General features: G+C 32.6%; 4 protein-coding genes, 1 long non-coding RNA gene and 1 pseudogene across 16 annotated transcripts in view; 3 read left to right on the forward strand and 3 right to left on the reverse strand.

Moving 5' to 3' along the window:
• LOC117243400 (kinase D-interacting substrate of 220 kDa) overlaps nucleotides 1-4,224 on the forward strand; it is a 44,363-nt gene extending 40,139 nt beyond the window's left edge. For 7 of the 10 annotated variants that reach the window (XM_033510856.1, XM_033510854.1, XM_033510848.1 and 4 more), the window contains 7 exons: nucleotides 68-542; nucleotides 626-799; nucleotides 867-1,020; nucleotides 1,111-1,229; nucleotides 1,339-1,344; nucleotides 1,460-1,574; nucleotides 2,931-4,224. In XM_033510856.1, coding sequence (XP_033366747.1) covers nucleotides 68-542; nucleotides 626-799; nucleotides 867-1,020; nucleotides 1,111-1,229; nucleotides 1,339-1,344; nucleotides 1,460-1,574; nucleotides 2,931-3,694 — 1,807 coding nt within the window. In that variant the 3' untranslated portion in view covers nucleotides 3,695-4,224. Of the gene's footprint in view, nucleotides 1-67; nucleotides 543-625; nucleotides 800-866; nucleotides 1,021-1,110; nucleotides 1,230-1,305; nucleotides 1,345-1,459; nucleotides 1,575-2,930 lie in introns of those variants that run through there. The other 3 variants (XM_033510850.1, XM_033510853.1, XM_033510851.1) reach the window with 2 other exon arrangements.
• On the reverse strand, nucleotides 1,344-3,633 carry LOC117243403. 2 transcript variants are annotated; one of them, XR_004495456.1, is made up of 3 exons: nucleotides 3,408-3,633; nucleotides 2,871-3,315; nucleotides 1,344-1,904 (listed from the first exon to the last, which is right to left on the reverse strand). It is a non-coding gene; the product is annotated as an uncharacterized LOC117243403 (long non-coding RNA). The 2 variants fall into 2 exon arrangements; XR_004495455.1 differs by lacking the exons at nucleotides 1,344-1,904; nucleotides 3,408-3,633 and adding an exon at nucleotides 1,921-2,075 and having other exon boundaries at nucleotides 2,871-3,006.
• A 2,206-nt stretch (nucleotides 4,225-6,430) lies between the features above and the next one.
• LOC117243116 (band 4.1-like protein 4) lies at nucleotides 6,431-10,450 on the reverse strand. Of its 2 annotated transcripts, XM_033510325.1 has the most exons (8): nucleotides 10,341-10,450; nucleotides 9,954-10,271; nucleotides 9,408-9,555; nucleotides 9,110-9,286; nucleotides 8,322-9,026; nucleotides 7,795-8,228; nucleotides 6,965-7,387; nucleotides 6,431-6,739 (listed from the first exon to the last, which is right to left on the reverse strand). In XM_033510325.1, the coding sequence occupies exons 2-8, from the start codon at nucleotides 10,116-10,118 to the stop codon at nucleotides 6,608-6,610; spliced, it is 2,184 nt and encodes a 727-aa protein (XP_033366216.1). In that variant the 5' UTR covers nucleotides 10,119-10,271; nucleotides 10,341-10,450; the 3' UTR covers nucleotides 6,431-6,607. The 2 variants fall into 2 exon arrangements, with proteins under 2 accessions (XP_033366216.1, XP_033366217.1); XM_033510326.1 differs by lacking the exon at nucleotides 10,341-10,450 and having other exon boundaries at nucleotides 9,924-10,094.
• A 346-nt stretch (nucleotides 10,451-10,796) lies between these two features.
• On the forward strand, nucleotides 10,797-10,910 carry LOC117243458 (annotated as a pseudogene).
• A 2,065-nt stretch (nucleotides 10,911-12,975) lies between these two features.
• Nucleotides 12,976-15,202, reverse strand: LOC117243134 (40S ribosomal protein SA). The gene is made up of 6 exons (XM_033510370.1): nucleotides 15,091-15,202; nucleotides 14,478-14,639; nucleotides 14,198-14,403; nucleotides 13,671-13,958; nucleotides 13,220-13,444; nucleotides 12,976-13,132 (listed from the first exon to the last, which is right to left on the reverse strand). The coding sequence occupies exons 2-6, from the start codon at nucleotides 14,608-14,610 to the stop codon at nucleotides 13,055-13,057; spliced, it is 930 nt and encodes a 309-aa protein (XP_033366261.1). The 5' UTR covers nucleotides 14,611-14,639; nucleotides 15,091-15,202; the 3' UTR covers nucleotides 12,976-13,054.
• Nucleotides 15,203-15,671: 469 nt separating this feature from the next.
• LOC117243133 (integrator complex subunit 13) lies at nucleotides 15,672-18,604 on the forward strand. The gene is made up of 9 exons (XM_033510368.1): nucleotides 15,672-16,011; nucleotides 16,080-16,154; nucleotides 16,228-16,514; nucleotides 16,593-16,683; nucleotides 16,764-16,971; nucleotides 17,049-17,428; nucleotides 17,518-17,679; nucleotides 17,757-18,088; nucleotides 18,173-18,604. Exons 1-9 carry the CDS (start codon nucleotides 15,796-15,798, stop codon nucleotides 18,456-18,458), a joined length of 2,037 nt encoding a protein of 678 aa, XP_033366259.1. The 5' UTR covers nucleotides 15,672-15,795; the 3' UTR covers nucleotides 18,459-18,604.
• Nucleotides 18,605-19,587: the final 983 nt, after the last annotated feature.

Consider the following 19,587-nt stretch of genomic DNA (forward strand, 5'->3'; position numbering starts at 1 on the left):
TCCGAATAAATGCTTCGTAACATTTTAATAACCGGTTTGTATTTAATGCTTCTTTTCAAATCATTAGGATACGACCCCAAATCCCAGTACTTAAAGAAGTTCAACCTCTGTTAGAAATGGATAGAGATGAACGGAAACTAGATATTTTCCTGACGTTTCATCGTTCGAGTTTACTTGTTAGCGATATGAAAATATTCTTACCATTCACAATAAATCTCGATCCTTATATTAAGAAAAAAATAAAAGAGGAGCAACAGAGTATGGAAGAAGAATCAGGACTACTTGGTCCATATAAACAGTATAGTCCTTGGACTTTACCTAGTAATACACATGAATCATGGAGTGTAAATAAAAATGGTTTATCAAATCGAACAATGAAACTTGTTAAAACACCAAGTCTACAAGGACATGTACCGGTACCATCAACATCATGGGTACAACCGTGTATGCAGCCAACATTCGATTGGCAGACTACTCCATCGTGGCAAGTACTTCCCATGGAACCAGCGGTTAAACCACTCTCTGCAACTACAACATTACCGGTATATATACATATAACATGATATTATAATGATACTATGACTATTATTATTACAATATTGTTATATAATTTTCTTTTTCTTAGTCCGAGATTTTGGAGATAAGACTATCATCTTTAACAGTAAATGGAATTTGCGACCTTATTGATAGGATCGACAGTATAAGTCCTAATCAAGCACCACAGTACAAACAAGTTATTAAAGAGAATAACATTAATGGTAGAGTTTTATTGCATTGTGATTTACAGGAGTTGAAAAAAGTAAGCTTTACTTCCATGATTTTAACTGACAGGTATTATGCAGTCAATAATAATTCTTTATTTGTAGGTTCTTAAAATGGCTTTTGGAGATTGGGAATTGTTTCGTATGGTGATTGTGTCGCTTAGAGAATTGGAAGTTTCATCATTTAGCACACAAGAAGAAGGTTCACGAAGTGTTCGATTCACCGTAGGATCGGAACAAATTCAACGAAAAGGAGGAGGTACGTATACCGATTATTTATATAAATAGTAATATATTATAAAAGTATAAAATATCAAATGTATATAAAAATTGTCTCTTATTATTTAAGATCATGCTTTACAAAATACTTCGATACGTGTGCCAACACATGTAGATAAAGACAAGGGAACATCAAGAACCGATGGTCCTAGACGAGATCAAACTAAACAATCTATTATGGAAAAACAAGTAAGCTTCTTTACTCTATATGAATAAAATCATAGAAGTATGTTTATTCTAACAATTAATTAATAAATTAATTAAGTATTGTTCTCATTACAATCGTGCTCGGTTTTAGTTCCAGGTGAGCAAAATCGTATTTAACATTTCATATTAATTCCTTTATAAAACACATGAATAACTATTATAAATTTAATACTAAAACATCAAATAGGGAAACAAGTAATTAAATTTTTCAGGTAACTTTAGAAGAACAGATGATATGTGGTGCATTACAAACTTTAAATGAAGAAGCGTGTGAAGATGTATTAGATGTACCATCTTCTGCAGTGGTACCATCAGACTCACTTGCAGGTGAGCCCTCTCCCCTACCACTTTCACTGCCTCTGGTTATAGTTCAAGAACCACCACAACCAGACCAAAAGTGTGACACCGTACTAGAATATAGTACAAATTTTTAATGAATTTAAATCAGATATAGCTGTGTAATTCGATCATGTATCATGTGTGTACAGCATCAATATGACCTCACTGCATTCGAAGATGGTTATTCAAAACTTATCATCCACAATGTTTCAGTTCCGCCGGAAAATTTGGTCAATATAACTGTTGTTTAAATGTTTCTTACCACCCATATTCATGCGTAGATGAAATCGTAGCAGTATTATGAACAGATAGGTGTACCTACATACAACGGACAGTCAATAAAAATCTAATTTATTTATATACATATATATTTTAAGTATAATATATATGATAGAAATTAAAAGAATTATTATCACCTTCATCCTACTATTGACTCTACATGTGTCAAATTTTTGAAAATGTGCCAACGCGTTACGAGAGACTGGGTTACTATAATTAAATGATATAAACGAATGTCTGTGTTAAAAAAAGAAAAATGTCATTCATTGTAATATATTATTATTATTATTATTACGGTAGTGATTTGGATGTATGTGTTATCATAGATATAGTAAAAATATCATTTTCGTATAGTAGTTTAAGTACATTAATGGTATAGCTTGCGAAAAAGAAAACTGTGTCATTTTGTATTCCTAAAATTCTGGAAAATACTCTAGGTATTCCTGTCGCAAATAATATAATGCTAATGCTTAATAGTCATACATTCAGAAATACTGTATTTTTCCATAATGAACACATTTGTGAAACAGGCTGTGATAATTAGTTGTTACTGTCATTGAATGTTATACAAATATACTTCTTTTTGGGATGTTTATGCTGATAGATCTTGTATATTTAGAAAGATAAGCTTCTATAAGAAAACATTTTATATACCAAAGTAAAGACTATCATTATATTTTCTTCTTTATTCGTGTGTTCTTTGGTACTGTATGTACAATTGTCCTAACTGAATTGTTGGATAATTATATTATAAATGCGAATGGCAATAAAACTCTGTTGGAAACTTGAAGTGATATTATCTTTCTTAGACTAGATCTATAAGCTTATCGAGTGCTTTAATTTTATATCGTTATTCAAAATCACAACAATATTACAAACAATTAAATCATCTCATAAAAAAAAAAAAAATTAATTTAATAACTAATCGTGTTTCATTTAGGAATCCTCTTCTATAATGCTTAATGTTTTATCATTCACCGCTTAACGGATGAGCTTTCAACTTACATTTAATGCATCTCGTGCGACCAAAAAGGAAAAACTGGATAATATGAAGATTTGTTTTAGGATCCATTTCGATGGCCCCTCAAGATACAGATTACGTGATTCTTCAATCTAATCCACTTCTACACTGGGTACCAGTCAACGATGAACCAGAGACGTCAGACGACAGCTCGTTCGAGTCGACAGTACATCTTCAACGTACGAACTCTCAACGTAGTATTACATCTCAACTTAGCACCAGATCGGCTTGTTCGTTCGGACGTAAAGAGCTAAGAAAGAGTGGAGGCAATTCTATCAGTAGTAGACCAGCGTCGCTTTTTGTGTCTCCTCCGCCTTCTCCCAGACCCGCCTTCAGATCCAAATCAACAGATGAATACTATGTAGCTAATAATATACCCATGAAATCGGCTATCTCTACACCTATGAAGAAACGATGTTCGACTTCGACCTTAAATGATGAGTTAATTTTATCGGTCTCTGTTCCAAACTCCAGCTTGGAAAAGTTAAGCAAACTGAAAGACCGTCTTATGGGGACGTTACCTGTCTCGCCTGCTCCAGGAGAGAGCGAGGATGAGTCCACGCCGTTAGTTTCCGAATTATCTACTCCAACTCACTCGCAATCTGATAGCGTGTTTAAACACGACTGCAGCGAGGAGAACAGTAGCTCGATTTCCTCGAATAAAAGTTTACCACGTGATGGAGAACGATCCATCGATGTTGTTGATTATTCCGACACTGTTAGTTTAATGGTACGAGAAGCTTCGCAAGTGCGGTTCTTATCGCGTCAAGACGCCGAGGAATGGGACAATCCCGAAACACCTGTTTGATGTCATCTGCTACACAGTTGTTAGCCAGTTTCCTTAATATGCAATAACGCATGACAAAAAAACTTTAAATGAAATGGTACTTAAATCGGGGCTTGTGATATATATTTTCAAAGAGAAAGATAGTCAGAACAGCAAATTGAAAATTCACACATTTGTACATAGTAAATAGAAGATATCGAACTTTTTAGATAAAGCGTTCGAAGCTGTTCATGCATCAGAGCGATAATATTAGACAAAGAGAGAATGCCTTTTATGCAATATATGTACAGTATGTTTGAGTTCATTGTTGCAGAAGATACATCTGATAATCGCACTCTAACATTCCTTGATACTAATTTTAATGCATTTAACGAGACGCCAGCGTATCAACTGTTTCTTTTCAAAGAAGTGAAACAGAAAACATTTCTTTTATCATATTGTAAACATATGCTGAATGATTAATTCAAGTCAATTCATGAAAGCAGTAATGAAACTCGACAAATTATATGTACAAAAAAATAAATTATATTTAATAAATCCTAATTCTCATACCGGATGGTATTGATTTTAAATATTAGTATTAAATATCAAATATATTATAACAAATAAATAAATGTTACTAATTTATACGACAATGGATGTCATAAAATTAACAAGATATTTCATGATAGCAAATATCTATGTTTTCACATTGCTTTCATTATCGCGCATTTAAACATAAAATTATAGAGTAGATCTTTGAAACTAGGTAACAAAAAATTGATGATTATCATTCTCTAATTTCTAAAAGACTATTGGTACTGTATCATATGTATATGTATATGTATATCAGGGACAATATTTAACACCGTAAGTTTTATTATTTCAGTACTTAAAATTTTACTGAAAATATTTTTGTGAAGTTCTACTAGACGTTACGTAGGTTGTCACAATCTTAATGAATTTTTATTGTAAACTTCATCTTGCAAAGTTACGAAGAGGATACTATTATTTTAACATTCTGTTTAATAATGTTTCAATGCCTAATTTATAAAATACATAGAAAATGAATAAATACATCTTTAAGGAATTTACAACACAACTTTTTAATAATACTTTTTTATTACAAAGCAAAAAATTATACATATGTATATAACAGTGTATGTATATGTATATATATATAATACTTTAGGACGGAATACATTAGGGTTATTGGTTAATAATAGCATTGTAAACACAAGTAATATATATATTAGATTTTCAAATAATAGTATTATATGTACTTTGCTTATTACTATTAAATATAGTATATTTAAATACATAGAACATCGAACAGCGCCTTATTCTACTTTCATAAATGCTCATATATGGAATATAATAAGTACTTTAACAGCCTTTTGCGTAATTCAAAACGTGTCCTATTTTTCATAACTTATGTTCTGATAAACATAATGTTTCATAGCTGCCTTTTAAATGCATTATGCATAACAACTTTCGTAATACAATAAACTATCAGATCTCAATGTATGAAATAATATTTACCATTAATCTAGTCATAGATTGTTCTTTTCACTCTAGAAAAATTTGTACGCTACTTGCTCTTTCAAAAATCATAAATTTGTTTAGTTTATTGCATTACATATTTAAAAGAAGCAATTTTTTATAAAATACTGATATGTTAGTTACAAATATTACAATTACAAAAACAATAAAAACTATGAGAGGAAGAGAAAACATTTTGGCGGTACAACATAATATGGTAAAAAGTAAGGTATCGTAGATATCGATACATAGATATAAATTATAAATCTTTTCTATGAAAAATGAACTGTATTATTGTTTTCTCGTAATTTTTTGTAAAAGTAAATCGATAAAAAAAGATCACCTCTTATGAAATAATTATATCTATAACAATGTACATATGTTCGTGAATAAAGGTATTTTCAACAATAAAACGTTTTATAGTAAATAAAAATAAATTGATAGGAATGAGCATAAATTTTAATAAAGATATCTTCCTTTATTATTGTTATCAAAGGCACTATGGCAAATGGAAAATATCTAACCAGTATTGAAATACTTCTAGTAGACTATCACCTGGGCACTCAGATTTCATTTATAAATTCTAAGTAATAAAATATTTTCAATTATATATAAATATACAATTAGACGAGAAATAAGTCAATTCAATAAATTTAATTTTTAGTAGGAGCTCCATATATTACCTCTTTTTAATGTACGTGTGTGTTCTTATTGTATAATAAGATATAAGGACACTTAACTCTTTGTAAAAATTGACTATGTTATACAACAATAAATATAGAACACACATAAATAATTTGCATGACAGAACTGAATTGATAATGTATTAAAGTAAAACAATTATTGATAAAAAGCAGATATAAAAATATGGAAAAAATATTAACTTTTTTATGACATAGGTACTGTACTTAAATCTGTACTGTAAATCTGATTTCTATGCATGATTTCTCTTGCATTAAAGAGTACTAATGCAGTTGTCAAATGGTATATTACTCGAAGCACAAACTTAAAACATCAATCTCGTATAAAAAATACGTCAAGTAAAAAAAAATTTTTAATTAGGAATTATATTTATACAATTCATATTTCTTGAAATTGTAAAAATTAATACAATTTTTCAAATTAAGTACTTATATGAATTAAAATTATATAAAATTAAATACTTACATAAATGCAAATTATTCGTAATTTGCAAAAAATATAAATGCTGACTGGTCCCACTGATATAATATGTCAAATTATTCTTTCATTTTATTGTATTACTTCTTTTCCTACTTAGGCAACATTGTACTCCTATAGGCACTTTAAGCAAGTCAGTACATATTATAAGGAAGACCAAATTTGATAAATAGTTTTCTTTTTGTTTTTAGAATTGTAATCTGTTTTTATATATTTCGTTGATTACTTAATACTTCAAAGTTGCGTTGTGATTACAGTCTTCCTCGTAATTACTGTATGTTTAATTGGAGTTTGATCTGCCGTCGTTGTTTGTGATGGATCGGCTACTAGCCAAGGACTGATATCGGAAACAGCCGAATTATCATCCTAGAACAGAAGAAAAATATGCAGAATATTAAATATTCAGATGCATTGTAATTTCGATATAAAATTTTTACGATTTATTAATATTTTACAGATGTTTAAAAAAAGGTAAAAAAAACAAGCACATATTTGCATACAATTTGCACAAGCTAAAGCATTTTTAGACGAATACAAGGACTACGTGTGTTACAATAATTAACTGACAAACATTTAAAAAATGAGCCACACCTTGTGAGTAAGAGTCGTAGTAGTTGTTTGTATTTCTTCAGTTTTCACGACTCTCGCTCCGTTTTTCTCTGTTTCCACTTCAGTTTTCTTTTCAACCGTGGGCTGTATTTCTTTAAAAGGATTAAGCAAACCCAAAAACGGATTCGAATCTATAAACGGGTTTGTATTCGCTTTCTTTTCCTCTTCCGTTTTTGTATCGTCCTCGGTATTTTCAGAGACAGTAGTAACTTCGTTGTTATTATCGCTAGTGAAGGGATTGAACGGATTTTGAGATTGATTTGAAACTTTAGGATTCAATTGTGTTGTTTTTTGTTCAATTTGTCCCCAACTGTCTAGAGAAAAATGCGTTACTGTAACGTTGTCATCCGCTGATGGATTTGTCATCATAGCACCACTTACTGACAGTGTCAATTTATCTCCACCCTAAATAAGAGGTAACGCAAAAAAGCAAACGAATCACATCTAAAGCTTAGAAGCACAAAACGATAAAACAAATATTGGAAAAAGATGAAACAAGATATAAAAAAGAAAAATTCAAGACATGTTTGAGTCCATAAAATGAAAGAATATTCGCGTATATACAAATTTTTCAAGTCTATTATAAACTTTTGTTTGTAATGTCTGCGTTTAATTGCTACAATTGTACTAATTCAAATACCAAATACTATTTTTCTGAATGCATTTATTTAAAAAATGTAAGGTAATTCAATTAATCAATAGCATTCTAAAAAAAACAGAACAACTTTCTACTGTATAAATTACCCGTATTTATGTCAATATGTTGCATAATGAATAATATCAACAATATTAAAGAATTTTAGTTTTCTTACCACCGATACAATTGTTGCTGCATCAGAATGCTGATTGTTCTTAGTAATAACTGGAGATGCATCCATAGACGTGATGGAAACCAAATTTGAATTTTTTCCTTGCTCTAGAGACTTTGCTTTCAGTATATTGCACTTTAATGATTCTGGCGGAATAGGCGTACGTGGGGGCAGTGAAGAGGTACCACCAACTTGATTATTTGGCACTAACGATGTTTGATTAGTCATATTTTCGATGATTAAACTCGTTTTCACAGGCTCTGTTTCTTTTTCAGTCTTAGCAACTGCTGTTTGATTTCTAGGCTCTAAAGGCTGCTGATCCTTGGCCAGTGATTTCAGTAAAGAATCTACCAAAGGTGAAGACGTAGCATGTACGCTGGAGTCTGACGATTTTGTACTACATTGACTCGGCTGACGTTGCAAAGACTCTTCTTCGTCTATAAAGAAAAATACTTATCAAGATTAGAAAACTCATTATACAGCAACTTTATATCTTTTCTGGCAAAAAGAAGATACTTTTTTATACTTACTGTTAACTACTGGAGCTGGTGGTTGCGGTTGTTCCACTTGCTGACGTTGACGTTCCCTTAAAACATGGCTTTGACGACGCGCGTATCTTTGACTTGGTCGTCTTTCAAATTGTACTGTTCTGCGTGCTCTATTCAGCTGAGTGGTTTGAAATTCGGTTTTACCGCTGTAACGAAAACGTGAACCCATACGAAAGAAATTTTGGCGTCCACTAGCACCTTTAACGGGTGCACGTAATCGAAAGAAAGCATGATGCTCTACAGCGCACTTCCATAAATGTTTGCAAGCCTTTTCATTGACAAGTCTGAACACAAACGTATGTTCTTGTTCTCCTCTCCCTTCATCATCCTCTTCCACCACAACTAATGTTAGTTTCTTCTTTTTAAAGTCTAGCCGACCAATCTTGGGCCAAAAGAACAAGCCTATTTTTTGTGTGCCTTCGAAGACCAAGATTCCCGTTGGCGTTAATCCCAAAGAGTATTCACATGCATCTTTACCGAGAACGGTATGCATATCTACACCATACATATCTAACCATTTAGCTTTACTGAGATAAGCTGATTCAGCTTGTGCTGGACTAAGACCAGAACACTTGGCGTATTCTTCAAGTATTTCAAGCTCCATTTGCTCTGTTTGGCCTGGTACAAATCTAAATTCTGATACTGTTGCTGCACTATGTATAGCAGGATCGTAATCACCAAGTTCAGCTAAAAGTACAAATAAATTTATATCAAATATAATTACAATTCACATTATTTCTTAACTTATTCATTCTTTTTTAGATACTTACATTGAAGAGATAAAGCAGCCAATTGCACAGCAACTTGATGAGGACAATGAAGTTTTCCTTCCAAAACATCTTGCTTTAATTGCAAGAAAAACTGGTATCTTGTTAATTCTTCGCGCAATGTATTAGGTTCTGATGAATAAAACTTTACCTTGAGCCGTAAAGTATATGGTGGTCCAACTACATAAAATATCATTTGTTAATAATAAAACAACGAATTTTGGAAACAGAAGGAAAAGTGATGCATTAATTTCAATGAACAAAAGGAAATTTGTTTAATGCATAGAAAAAACAAACATACTTTTTACTTGTTTCTTTATTGGCTTAGTGGGATCGAGCCAATGCTGAACATTATTGCTATCGGTATATTGCAATCCAAAATAATCTTTCTCTATTAAATCTAAACTATAAAACACTTGTTCATATAAGTCGCTAGCTAATGCTTTTTTCTGTAACACAAAAATAATTCACAAAAATATAAAAATCTGTGTACCAAGAATATAAAAGAGGATAATAATATGTAGGACAGACATGGGTGGTATTTATAGAAAGAAACAATTTGATAGAATCAAGGAAAATATTAAGTGCAACACAGATATATAAAAATTAAGGAGATAGAAAATAGAACTAAAAAATACAAATGAAGATTATAGGAGAAGAACATAATCAATCAAATTTCTTACAAAGAAACAGGTTTAATATTCAGTATGTTATCAATCAATTCCATCGCTCCTTCCTATTTACATTAACCAAACATTGGCATAAAAATTGAATAGCAAGTATTATTTATTAGATAAGAAATATTTTCAATAATTACCATTGATTTTTAATAGATTATTCTACTCACTGACAATTCTATTGGTAGATCCGTGCCATCAAGCAAAACGACCCTACATTGAACAACATTCTTATTGCTGAGCAATCGTTGATTTTTTATTTGGGACGACGTAGTCTGTCCGCTGACACTACGAGCCCTACGTCGTGACAAAAATCTTAACATTTTATTTGACATACGTCGAAGCAAATTTGCTGTCGTTCAACAAACGATATATTGACCCAAAACGCTACATTCCTTCTTTTGCGCGGATATTATACTTTTCCGCGATACGTCGCGTCGGTTAATACGCCCACTTGTACACGTAAAACACGCGTAATCACGTCGAAGCTACGAGGAAAAGAATAATTATTAAACGTACATGTTAGAAATCGGATTAGAAAAGAGATTTTATGTTACTTTTATGTTTGTTGACTAGACATAATAAATCTCGAAATCCAAACCTATCCGGAGAAGATACACATCTCTTGGTACTGGTCCCACTGATACTGAACGCTACGAATATTTTTTATGTTGATAAGCAGATGGCGCTAGTATCGGCGAACATTTAGTTTTAGTTAGAATTGTTTAACGTTGTTTAAGGTGTCATTTGAACTGTAGATTTTGTTTTTGTCAAAAGTACATTACTCCTAATCTCAGTTAAACGTTCTTTTGAATGAAATTCATAAAATAATATATGTTATTTGTTTTTAAAGATGTTTGTACGGCAAAGAATTTGGTCGGTGTCTAATTAAATATTGAAGAAGATTAAAGAAGATTAGAGGAAAGAAATTAACTATCATCTTAATAATGAGCAACAACTTTTCATCCAAGGCAAAGAACAAAGTAAAAGAGTCTACATCCTCTACTGTATGTGTCAACACCCAAACCGCGTTGAAATCACTCGTTCTCGTCCGAGCACGAAAGCAGCGTTGGACACGGATAGTACTTAGATGGTTGACCGCTTGGGAACTCCGTGTGGTGTTGGCACTTCTGTAATTTTCTTTTTCACATAATTTAATTTCTATTTCGCACAAATAGCTAGAAAGAAAGAAAGAGCTAGAAAGAAAGCTAGAAAGAAAAGTCTTTTAATTACAAAGGTTTCTTCTACGTAAAGGAAAAGAAAAAATGTAAATAATCTATTTTTACATAGATATTGTACACATACACTATATATATATATATATATATATAGTGTATATGTATATCTATGTAAAAATAGATTATTATTCTTTATATTTATATATTTATATATATTTATATATTTAAATATTTATATTTTTATTTATATTTATATATATATATATATATATATAGTGTATGTGTACAATATATATATATATATATATATATGTCGGGTTAACATTAGAATTTAAGGCGCGTAACGATTCTTCGTTTGAATTAGCCATCGTTTTACAAAACAGAATTATATTTACGCGTATATACAAGATTTTACAAAATATTATGAATATTGAGTTTAATGAATAGTAAGATTAACAAACAATAAGTTTAACTAATGATCAGATTAACGAATAATAAGTTTAACGAATAATACGATTAACGAATAATATGTTTTACGAATAATAAGTTTAACGAATAATGAGTTTAATAAACGCTATTAACAATGTTCTTGGGTTCAAACGAATCCACGGTCAACGGGATAACTCTTTACTATGCGTAGAATAATTTTAGACATAAAATACGATTGCTGAGACGCTCGGTAAACTGCTCAATGTATCACTTTCCAAGGCGATCACACGAATGATGATCTGATGAAAATCTTTCTTGCTGTACGACTGCATTTGTTTGTTATATGCTCGCTGGAAGTATCGAGAAGGTTCCAATCGCCGTTGCTAGGCAGTTTCTGTCTGGAGTTTGATTCTTAATACAATGTGTGTCCCATTATATCGACATCCCCAAAGTACAATTCTATGTGGCCAAGCCCGTTCTTGAAGCCGTATACCTCCACAACCACATTTCTAGGGAGAACTATACAACCGATCCACACCTTCGTCATGCAAAACGTTTATCCCGTGACTGTGGTTACGTTCGGCGACCAGTTGTCACCTCAAACCCAATTTCGCTATCACAAATCTCGAACAATTACAATCAGATCGAATGATAACAATTGCTTAATTACAGCTATGATAAAATCTAAGCTAAAGCATTAGAGGACTTTTCTCAAAATTGCAAAGGGAAGGCTCCGGTTTTCCCTTCATCTCCGACATATATATATATATCCATAATATACACCATCCACATTGTAATTTAGAATGAAGATAAAATTTAAAGTTTATATACGAATTAAATAGAGTTTATAAGAATATTACAAGACCTGCATTATTAATTCTATAAGTAAATTACAAAATGAAACATATAAACCAAATTATAAGGATACCATATCATAGTCGATTGTACGGTTCTTATTCCACGTTATCTCTGTCCTTATCTTACAGTAGATATACTATCCTCGTCACACTATATAGTCATCTTCTTCTAACACAAGATGTATATCTATCTTTGTTACACTGTAATGTTCTCCTTTTCTATGAACAACCCACATACTGCCAAAGAGAGGAACAGAAATTTGGACTGTTCATGAATAGATGGCAGAACATGGTTTGTCCGACACGCCTTTCAGGACAAGAAGCTTAATTTTTGTCTTCCGACAAGTCCCACGCGGCCATCTATTCATAAATGGTCAAAGTTTCAGTTCCTCTCCTTTCTAATAGATGGCAGCACACGGTTTGGCTGACAGACCCTTCAAAACATGAAACTTAATTCCTGTCTTCGGACACGTCTTATGCTGCCATCTATCCATAAATGGATTAAGTTTCAGTTCCTTTCCTATATAATAAATGGTAGCAAATGGCTTGTTTGTAGACTGGAAAGGCACTAATGTACAATAAAATTATATTCATTGGTATAAGGTAATGTTTCGTAATAAATTCATTAAATATGTTATTGGAAAGATTAATTTATGTACCTTTATTATTGGATCATTTTAATTAAATCCCTATTTTTGTCGGTCTATGATGTAAATAATAAAAATATGTTGAAATTTTTATATATTTATTTTTCTTCATACACTGTACGAAGTTTGTCAGTGTAAAAAATTATCAAAGAGAATGATATTACCACTTCTCTGTTGTGGCACCTCCCCAACTTTGTCCTGCGGCAGATGGTGTTGTAGTGGACCATTCGTCCGAAGCCTGCTTAGTAGGAAATAATAAATAACAATGTTTTGCTTTATTTCTAATATTGTTATTTTACAAAAAATAAGAAAATTTCATTATTACCTGAGCAGCCCAGTCTCCACTAGCTGGGAATGCTTGTGCAGCTCCTGCAGTCGGAATTGCTGCTGCGGTTGGAGTTGCTACGTCGTCTGCCCAATTTTCAGGAGCTACTGTACCAGTGTCAACTTCATTGACCCACCCAGGTTCAGCAGCAGTTGTAACTTCAACCGTTCCTGCAAACTCTTTAGCAGGTGCAATTTCCTTGGCAGCTTGTTCTTCCTTCTCAGCCTGTAGAAACATTATTTCGACAATTTATTTACTAGTCATTTACATTAAAATACGTATAAGCTCCAGAAATATATTCAGCAAAGATTAAGCCATATTCTATAAGGTCAACAACTGTATTTCTGAATATTATTTTTTCATCATTTAGCAAGTATAAGTATAGATAGAAACTATATACAAGTATTAAACAAAACGAAGTAAATGTTATTAGAATCATATAAATATTAACCTCCTCTGGATCTCTGTAAAAGAACAAATCGACGACAACATCCCACTTGGTTTCACGAGCAATAGAGCCTCTTAATCTCAGTACCTCTCTTGCCAACAACCACCACATAAGACCGACACAATGGAGACTCTTTGTATTACAGGGAATTGCAATATCGACGAAACGAAGAGGTGAGTCGGTGTTACAGAAAGCAATTACTGGGATATTCACGTAACTGGCCTCGGTAATCGGCTGATGATCGGTAGATGGATCAGTAACGATCAACAGACGTGGTTCACGGAAGGCAGACTGAAAATAATTGATAACATTATTATGTCGTAATTTGATAATACCACAATATTCATACTTTAAATAAAATCAGAAAAGATTAAGCCAAATTAAACCAACAGAGACAAATTATGGAAAATGAATGTCCATCATTTAAAATAATATAATAAATATAAAATAAATAATATATACAATTTTAAGTTAAATTTTGAAACCGGTCATTTGACCAGACAGGGTAAGGTTAGCATTAAGTAACTAACTTGAATTTGATTAGTGAAAGCGCCAGGAGTAAAACGTCCAGCAATAGGAGTAGCTCCAGTATGCTGCGCAAATTTCAGAACAGCTCTTTGCCCGGTTTGGCGGCAACTGATGACAAACACTTCACTAGGATGTTCAATAGCAACAATGGCACGTGCTGCTAATAGCAATTTCTCCCAAGTGTGACGTAGATTAATAATGCTAATACCTATATTTTAAAATAATATATTGACCATTTTAATTAACAATCAGAGTATTGTATTGCATATGAAACAAACATACCATCGCTCTTCTTCTTGTACACATATTGCTCCATTTGGAAGTTCACATTTTCAGCACCTAGGTGCGTATATGCAGCTAACATTTTAGTAACATCATCCTCTTTAAGAGACAATACGTCTAAACCTCCTGACATCTTAACGTTGTGGTTGAATTACGAGTAACCTAAACATATACATTGTTAACCTAATTTAATATACACCATTATTGAATTGATCTAAACAAATAATTATTAATGACGTTCTTCATTTATTTTCCTACTATCTATTTATACATAACCTTATTTCATAATGTGAAATAAATTATTTGTGTAATATATTAAATTAATATATTAATATATTAAATTAATGTACTATTTGAATATAGAAATTTTAACAAAAAACGAAAATTTATAACACCAGAAAATGTAAATATTATTAAAAATTTATTTGAATGATACTCCACGTGTATCAGCCCACAGGGTTATAATATAAATTTATTGTAACCACTTGTTATTAATATAAATTTTTACATGAAATTTAATCCCTATACAATTTTTACTATTTAACTAACAATTTTTTTATACTTCACATAAAATAAACGCTATAAATAAAGAAAAAGATTTCAATACACTCACGTTATCAATGCCACTAGGAGACTTCCAATTGGAAAGGAAGTTGTATGTTTTAATTCCTGTTAAGAGAAAAGAAGGGGAGAAAAGATTTACTTTTTCTCATATAGTATTCCATATTATTATAAAAATTATAAGATAATTTTACATTCTAAGTCAACTGTCTGAAAAAAGTAGCATTTGAATTTTTCATAAATATATGGAATTGTAATTGAAGAGAGAATAAAACGGAAATGCATTGAGCTTCACCGGGAAATTTTAAATGTTAATACATTACAAGACGAATTTTACAAATAAAATTTGTTATAATACTACAGCAATTTACCAAAGCTATTCATTTAACCCATCAACTGTATAATATTTTATTTTCTAAATAGTGTACACGATTAATTTGTATTCTGCGAAAACAATTATGTTGTATTTGTATTTATAAAACAATATCTTTTTAAATAAAATAAATAAAAATAATTATAGTGTTGTAATATGATTATAAAGTTTTTTAGATATATATATATATATATATTATGTAATTACTCTATTATGTTCTTATGATAATAAAAACATGTAATTTTAACATCTTTAGAATATTTTGTACTCTAACCTATAATATGGTATATTCTCGAGGCATTATCCCCTTTCTATAAATGTGTATCTAACGAACTGTCACGCGTTGTATGTGAAAAAAGCAGTTTATTAAAATGTTGTAGAAGAATGTATCCGGCAAATCATAAAACTATTTTTGTTTTGGATCACACGCCATATTTTGGTATATCTACTGAAGCTCCAATAGAATTTGATTTTCTGAAGAGTCGCGGTCAAAACTTAATTCCTTTGGCACCTGTTTGTAAATCTCTATGGACCAGCAGTGTAGAAGCTTCACTTGAATATTGTAGAATAGTGTGGGATCTCTTCCCAACTGGAAAATTGGTATATTATTTTATTTAATTATTATTGTCAAGTAAAATCTGTATATTTTGATTTTTTATCCTTTACAGATAAGATTTGTTGTAACCGATCGTGCAGCATATGTATTGAACTCATGGAGTCCATCGCAACAAAATTTAAATCATGTAAGTAATATTGAATGTGTAATGTATTTGTATTTAAAAGTAATATGTCTAATTATGATCGTTATGATTACAGATAATGAATGGTACAGCCATTCTAGGAATACCAACGAAGATGCCAAAACCTGGAGAAGATTATTCAGTTATACATGGTTTGAGAGTAGCGATTGAAACGCTTAACGAATGCTCAGAAATTCAACATGACAAGAGAACATCATTAAATGAGAATACTAGTACGCTTGTTAATAGAGGAAGAGTGATATGTATTACTAGTGCACGAGATAATAGCAACATGAAAAACTTGGAAAATATATTTTTGAATGAGTTAACGCAAGAAAATAAATCTGCTTTAGCTTCAGATCAGTTAGTATCTAAATCAATAATACATAGCATTGTGTATATGTATAATTTTATAACATGATTGCTGTGTTTGTATTTCAGTTTAATACCAGTAGATTATTGCCATTTAGTTATACTGAACATCTTCCCTAATAATATTGAGTCACAAGTTACTAGTCAGGGACCAAGAGAGGTATTTTATTTATTTCACCATTCATATGTAAATTTTCAATTGTATATGAATAGAATTATTCAAAAAAAATTTTGTTTTAGGTTTCGCCTATGTTAACAGTAGAAGTACATTCTATCAAGGCACCCGCATTACATTCAAAATTGTCTCACTTAATTTTATCTCACTATGATTTAGCTAGTACAACAGTAACCGGTATACCAATGAAAGAAGAACAGAATGCTAGTTCTTCTGCAAATTATGACGTCGAGATATTTCATTCTTCAGCTGCCCATTCAGCAATTTTAAAAGGTTGTAACTATTAACTGTAAAATATAAATTATTCAATATGATATATGCATGAAAACATTACACGAATATCTTTATAGGAAATCCACAAGATTCTGCTTTAATTAAAACATTTAGAAGATTCGAAGAAGGATCAGAATATGAAACAGTAACTTTGAAGTGGTGCACACCACGAGGGTGCAGTGCAGCAGAAATGCAAAACTGCACAGCCATGCATAGAATCACACCTGTAGATGTAAATAGTAGACCTTCCTCTTGTTTGATCAACTTTTTGCTGAATGGTAGATCAGTAATGTTGGAAATGGCCAGGAAGAGTGGTGGAAAAACTATTTCTCATTTACTCGCTGCACATGGTGGAGAAATTTTTATACATACATTATCAACTGCTAGAAGCGTATTAGAAGATCCACCTTCTATTAGCGAAGGCTGTGGTGGCCGTGTCACTGATTATAGAATAACTGTAAATATATACATTCTAAACATTTCCTTTGAAAAAAATCTTCATTTCTCCAGGATATCTTTCTATAAATGATATATTATTTGTGATAGGATTTTGGAAGATTGATGCGGAATAATGTATTGGTGCCTTTAAAAAGAAGTACAAACTGTAATACCGAAGGTCCAGCAGAAAAGATGAGATCTAGATTAGAACGACATACGAAATATTGGCCAATTACTATTTCTAGTACGCTTATGTTCAATCTGAAACAGGTACATATTTCAAATAAAATTTAGTTGATAAATCCTAGTGCAACTTCAGTATGTAATAGTATTCATGTGAATTGTAGTTAATAGATCCATTGCCAGATTTAATGGTAAAGGAAGAACTTACTGCAGAGGAGGTTGTACAGTGCAAACAGGTGATCTTCAGTTTATTGCAATTAGAAGCAAAACACGAAACCTTACCACTACCAAGTATAGGAGGTGGCCGTGGTGGGAAAGGTGGTGTACGCAGGGAAGAACACTACAGGCTGCTGTGGGGAGAATTAGAAACATTCTTAAAGCACCACTCGAATAATTCTGCTGCGCATTCTGAAGTTCTAACTTGTCTCCTCGAAGTGCGAAGCAAAGACGACAAAGATAAAGTCGAATTGGATCAGGCGTTGCGCGAATTAGATGGGTAGGAATAATTTCTTGCAACATTTCTTTTGTTTTTCATTCAAAAAATATTCTAAGACAATTAACCTTTTACATTATTTCTTAGATTTGGCAAAGAAGATGTAACTGCTCGAGCTAGCGTAATAAGAGCAACAACCGATTCACCGATGTCGCCACCGGCAAGTACATCAATGTCACTCGGGAAACAACTCCACAAGGGTAGTCTCCATGCGCCTAAAAGTTTGTTAGATATTTGGTTGCAAAGAAGTGGACCTAAGGAGAAGAAACCTGATTTCCATGGAAGAGTGAATAGTGATGGTCCCAAGGCAAAACTATATCCCAACTTAAAAGAGACTGGGCGAGAGCCACGCGAGCCTATCTTGGAAGGCTAACGATTTGTCTCGAGAAATTTTAATGAACCATACGCGTATAAAATATTAGTTACAATAATTATTATTTGTTACCTACCATTGATCGTAATGGATAATGCGTTACAATACTTTTGACCAGAAACAAATAACAATTTCTTAAGCTATAACTGGTCTACTAGTTTCCTTATACCTAGAACATCAACTATCCTACATCATCATGTTCCAGAGTGCTACTCATTCCGCATACTGATTCGCCAATAGATATAAGTGTACCTAGAAGGAACGTTTAGTGCGCTTCAAGGAGTGGAGCAAATTCGACGAGATTCTCGGTACAGGAGCACAAAGACACAGTTGCAAGGGTTGCAACGTGACCGATGCTATCCAACGGAAAGAGATACGCGAGGCGATGCACCTGCGCCCGAAGATATGTGCGAGTAACAGCGCGAAAGTGTATCAGTGGTACAACGAAAGCGATCCACTCCGACTCTCATCCCCGCGTCCTTCGTCCCTCGGCGTTTTACAGCGGCAGACACGTCTGCCGGGTGTCTGAGCCACTGCGATACGTTGACCTCCATCGAAACTATAGCTCTCTATCGTCTCTCCCTCCCCGGCTGGAATTCCGCCGCTAATCGATGGAAGGAAGGAGGAAGGTATGCTTGCTGCTGCACATAATATAATGCGAGCACGAGAGGACGGGGGAAAAGAGAGACGGAGACAGAATCGACGGATGAGGAGAAGCACACAGAGGGAAAGAGAGGCGGAAGGGGATCGGAGAGTACAAGTGCGTGACGTAATGGTTCATTCATCCCGAGACAGACGATATCCCGGTCAATGGTGTACATATATACATATACATATACATATATATATGTATATATATACTTGTATATACACATATACGCATCTCTATGTATGATTCGTTTCGATACATACGTGCATGTGTATATGTGTGCTACACCTACGTACCTAGGAATCTGCGTGTGTATGTGTCACGTGAAATGCACACGTGCACGTGCTGTTCTGCTCGTTCGTCTCGCTTTGATTTGCTCGTTCCTCGCTTCGGCCAGTTACAGCCGTATCCCCGGCTTTCCTTTCCTCCGTCGTGTTTCGGATAAATCAGTCGCGGGGACGTCATCTGCGTGAACTGACC

This window comes from Bombus vosnesenskii, unplaced genomic scaffold (genome assembly GCF_011952255.1).
Source record: "Bombus vosnesenskii isolate JDL3184/JDL3185 unplaced genomic scaffold, Bvos_JDL3184-5_v1.1 scf7180000013265, whole genome shotgun sequence".
In the NCBI taxonomy this organism is placed as follows: Eukaryota; Metazoa; Arthropoda; class Insecta; order Hymenoptera; family Apidae; genus Bombus; species Bombus vosnesenskii.

Bases quoted from the DNA above. Each gene is read 5' to 3' on its own strand.
- LOC117243116 (XM_033510325.1), bottom strand. From the start codon at position 10,118: ATGTCAAATAAAATGTTAAGATTTTTGTCACGACGTAGGGCTCGTAGT. The intron at 9,556-9,953 runs GTGAGTAGAATA...TTTGTGTTACAG, and splicing joins ATCTACCAATAGAATTGTCA to AAAAAAGCATTAGCTAGCGA. The intron at 9,287-9,407 runs GTATGTTTGTTT...TATTTTATGTAG, and splicing joins AATAAAGAAACAAGTAAAAA to TTGGACCACCATATACTTTA.
- LOC117243133 (XM_033510368.1), top strand. From the start codon at position 15,796: ATGTATCCGGCAAATCATAAAACTATTTTTGTTTTGGATCACACGCCA. The intron at 16,012-16,079 runs GTATATTATTTT...TATCCTTTACAG, and splicing joins TCTTCCCAACTGGAAAATTG to ATAAGATTTGTTGTAACCGA. The intron at 18,089-18,172 runs GTAGGAATAATT...ATTATTTCTTAG, and splicing joins GCGTTGCGCGAATTAGATGG to ATTTGGCAAAGAAGATGTAA.
- LOC117243134 (XM_033510370.1), bottom strand. From the start codon at position 14,610: ATGTCAGGAGGTTTAGACGTATTGTCTCTTAAAGAGGATGATGTTACT. The intron at 13,445-13,670 runs GTTAATATTTAT...ATGTTTCTACAG, and splicing joins TTTACAGAGATCCAGAGGAG to GCTGAGAAGGAAGAACAAGC. The intron at 13,133-13,219 runs GTAATAATGAAA...CCTACTAAGCAG, and splicing joins GTGGAGACTGGGCTGCTCAG to GCTTCGGACGAATGGTCCAC.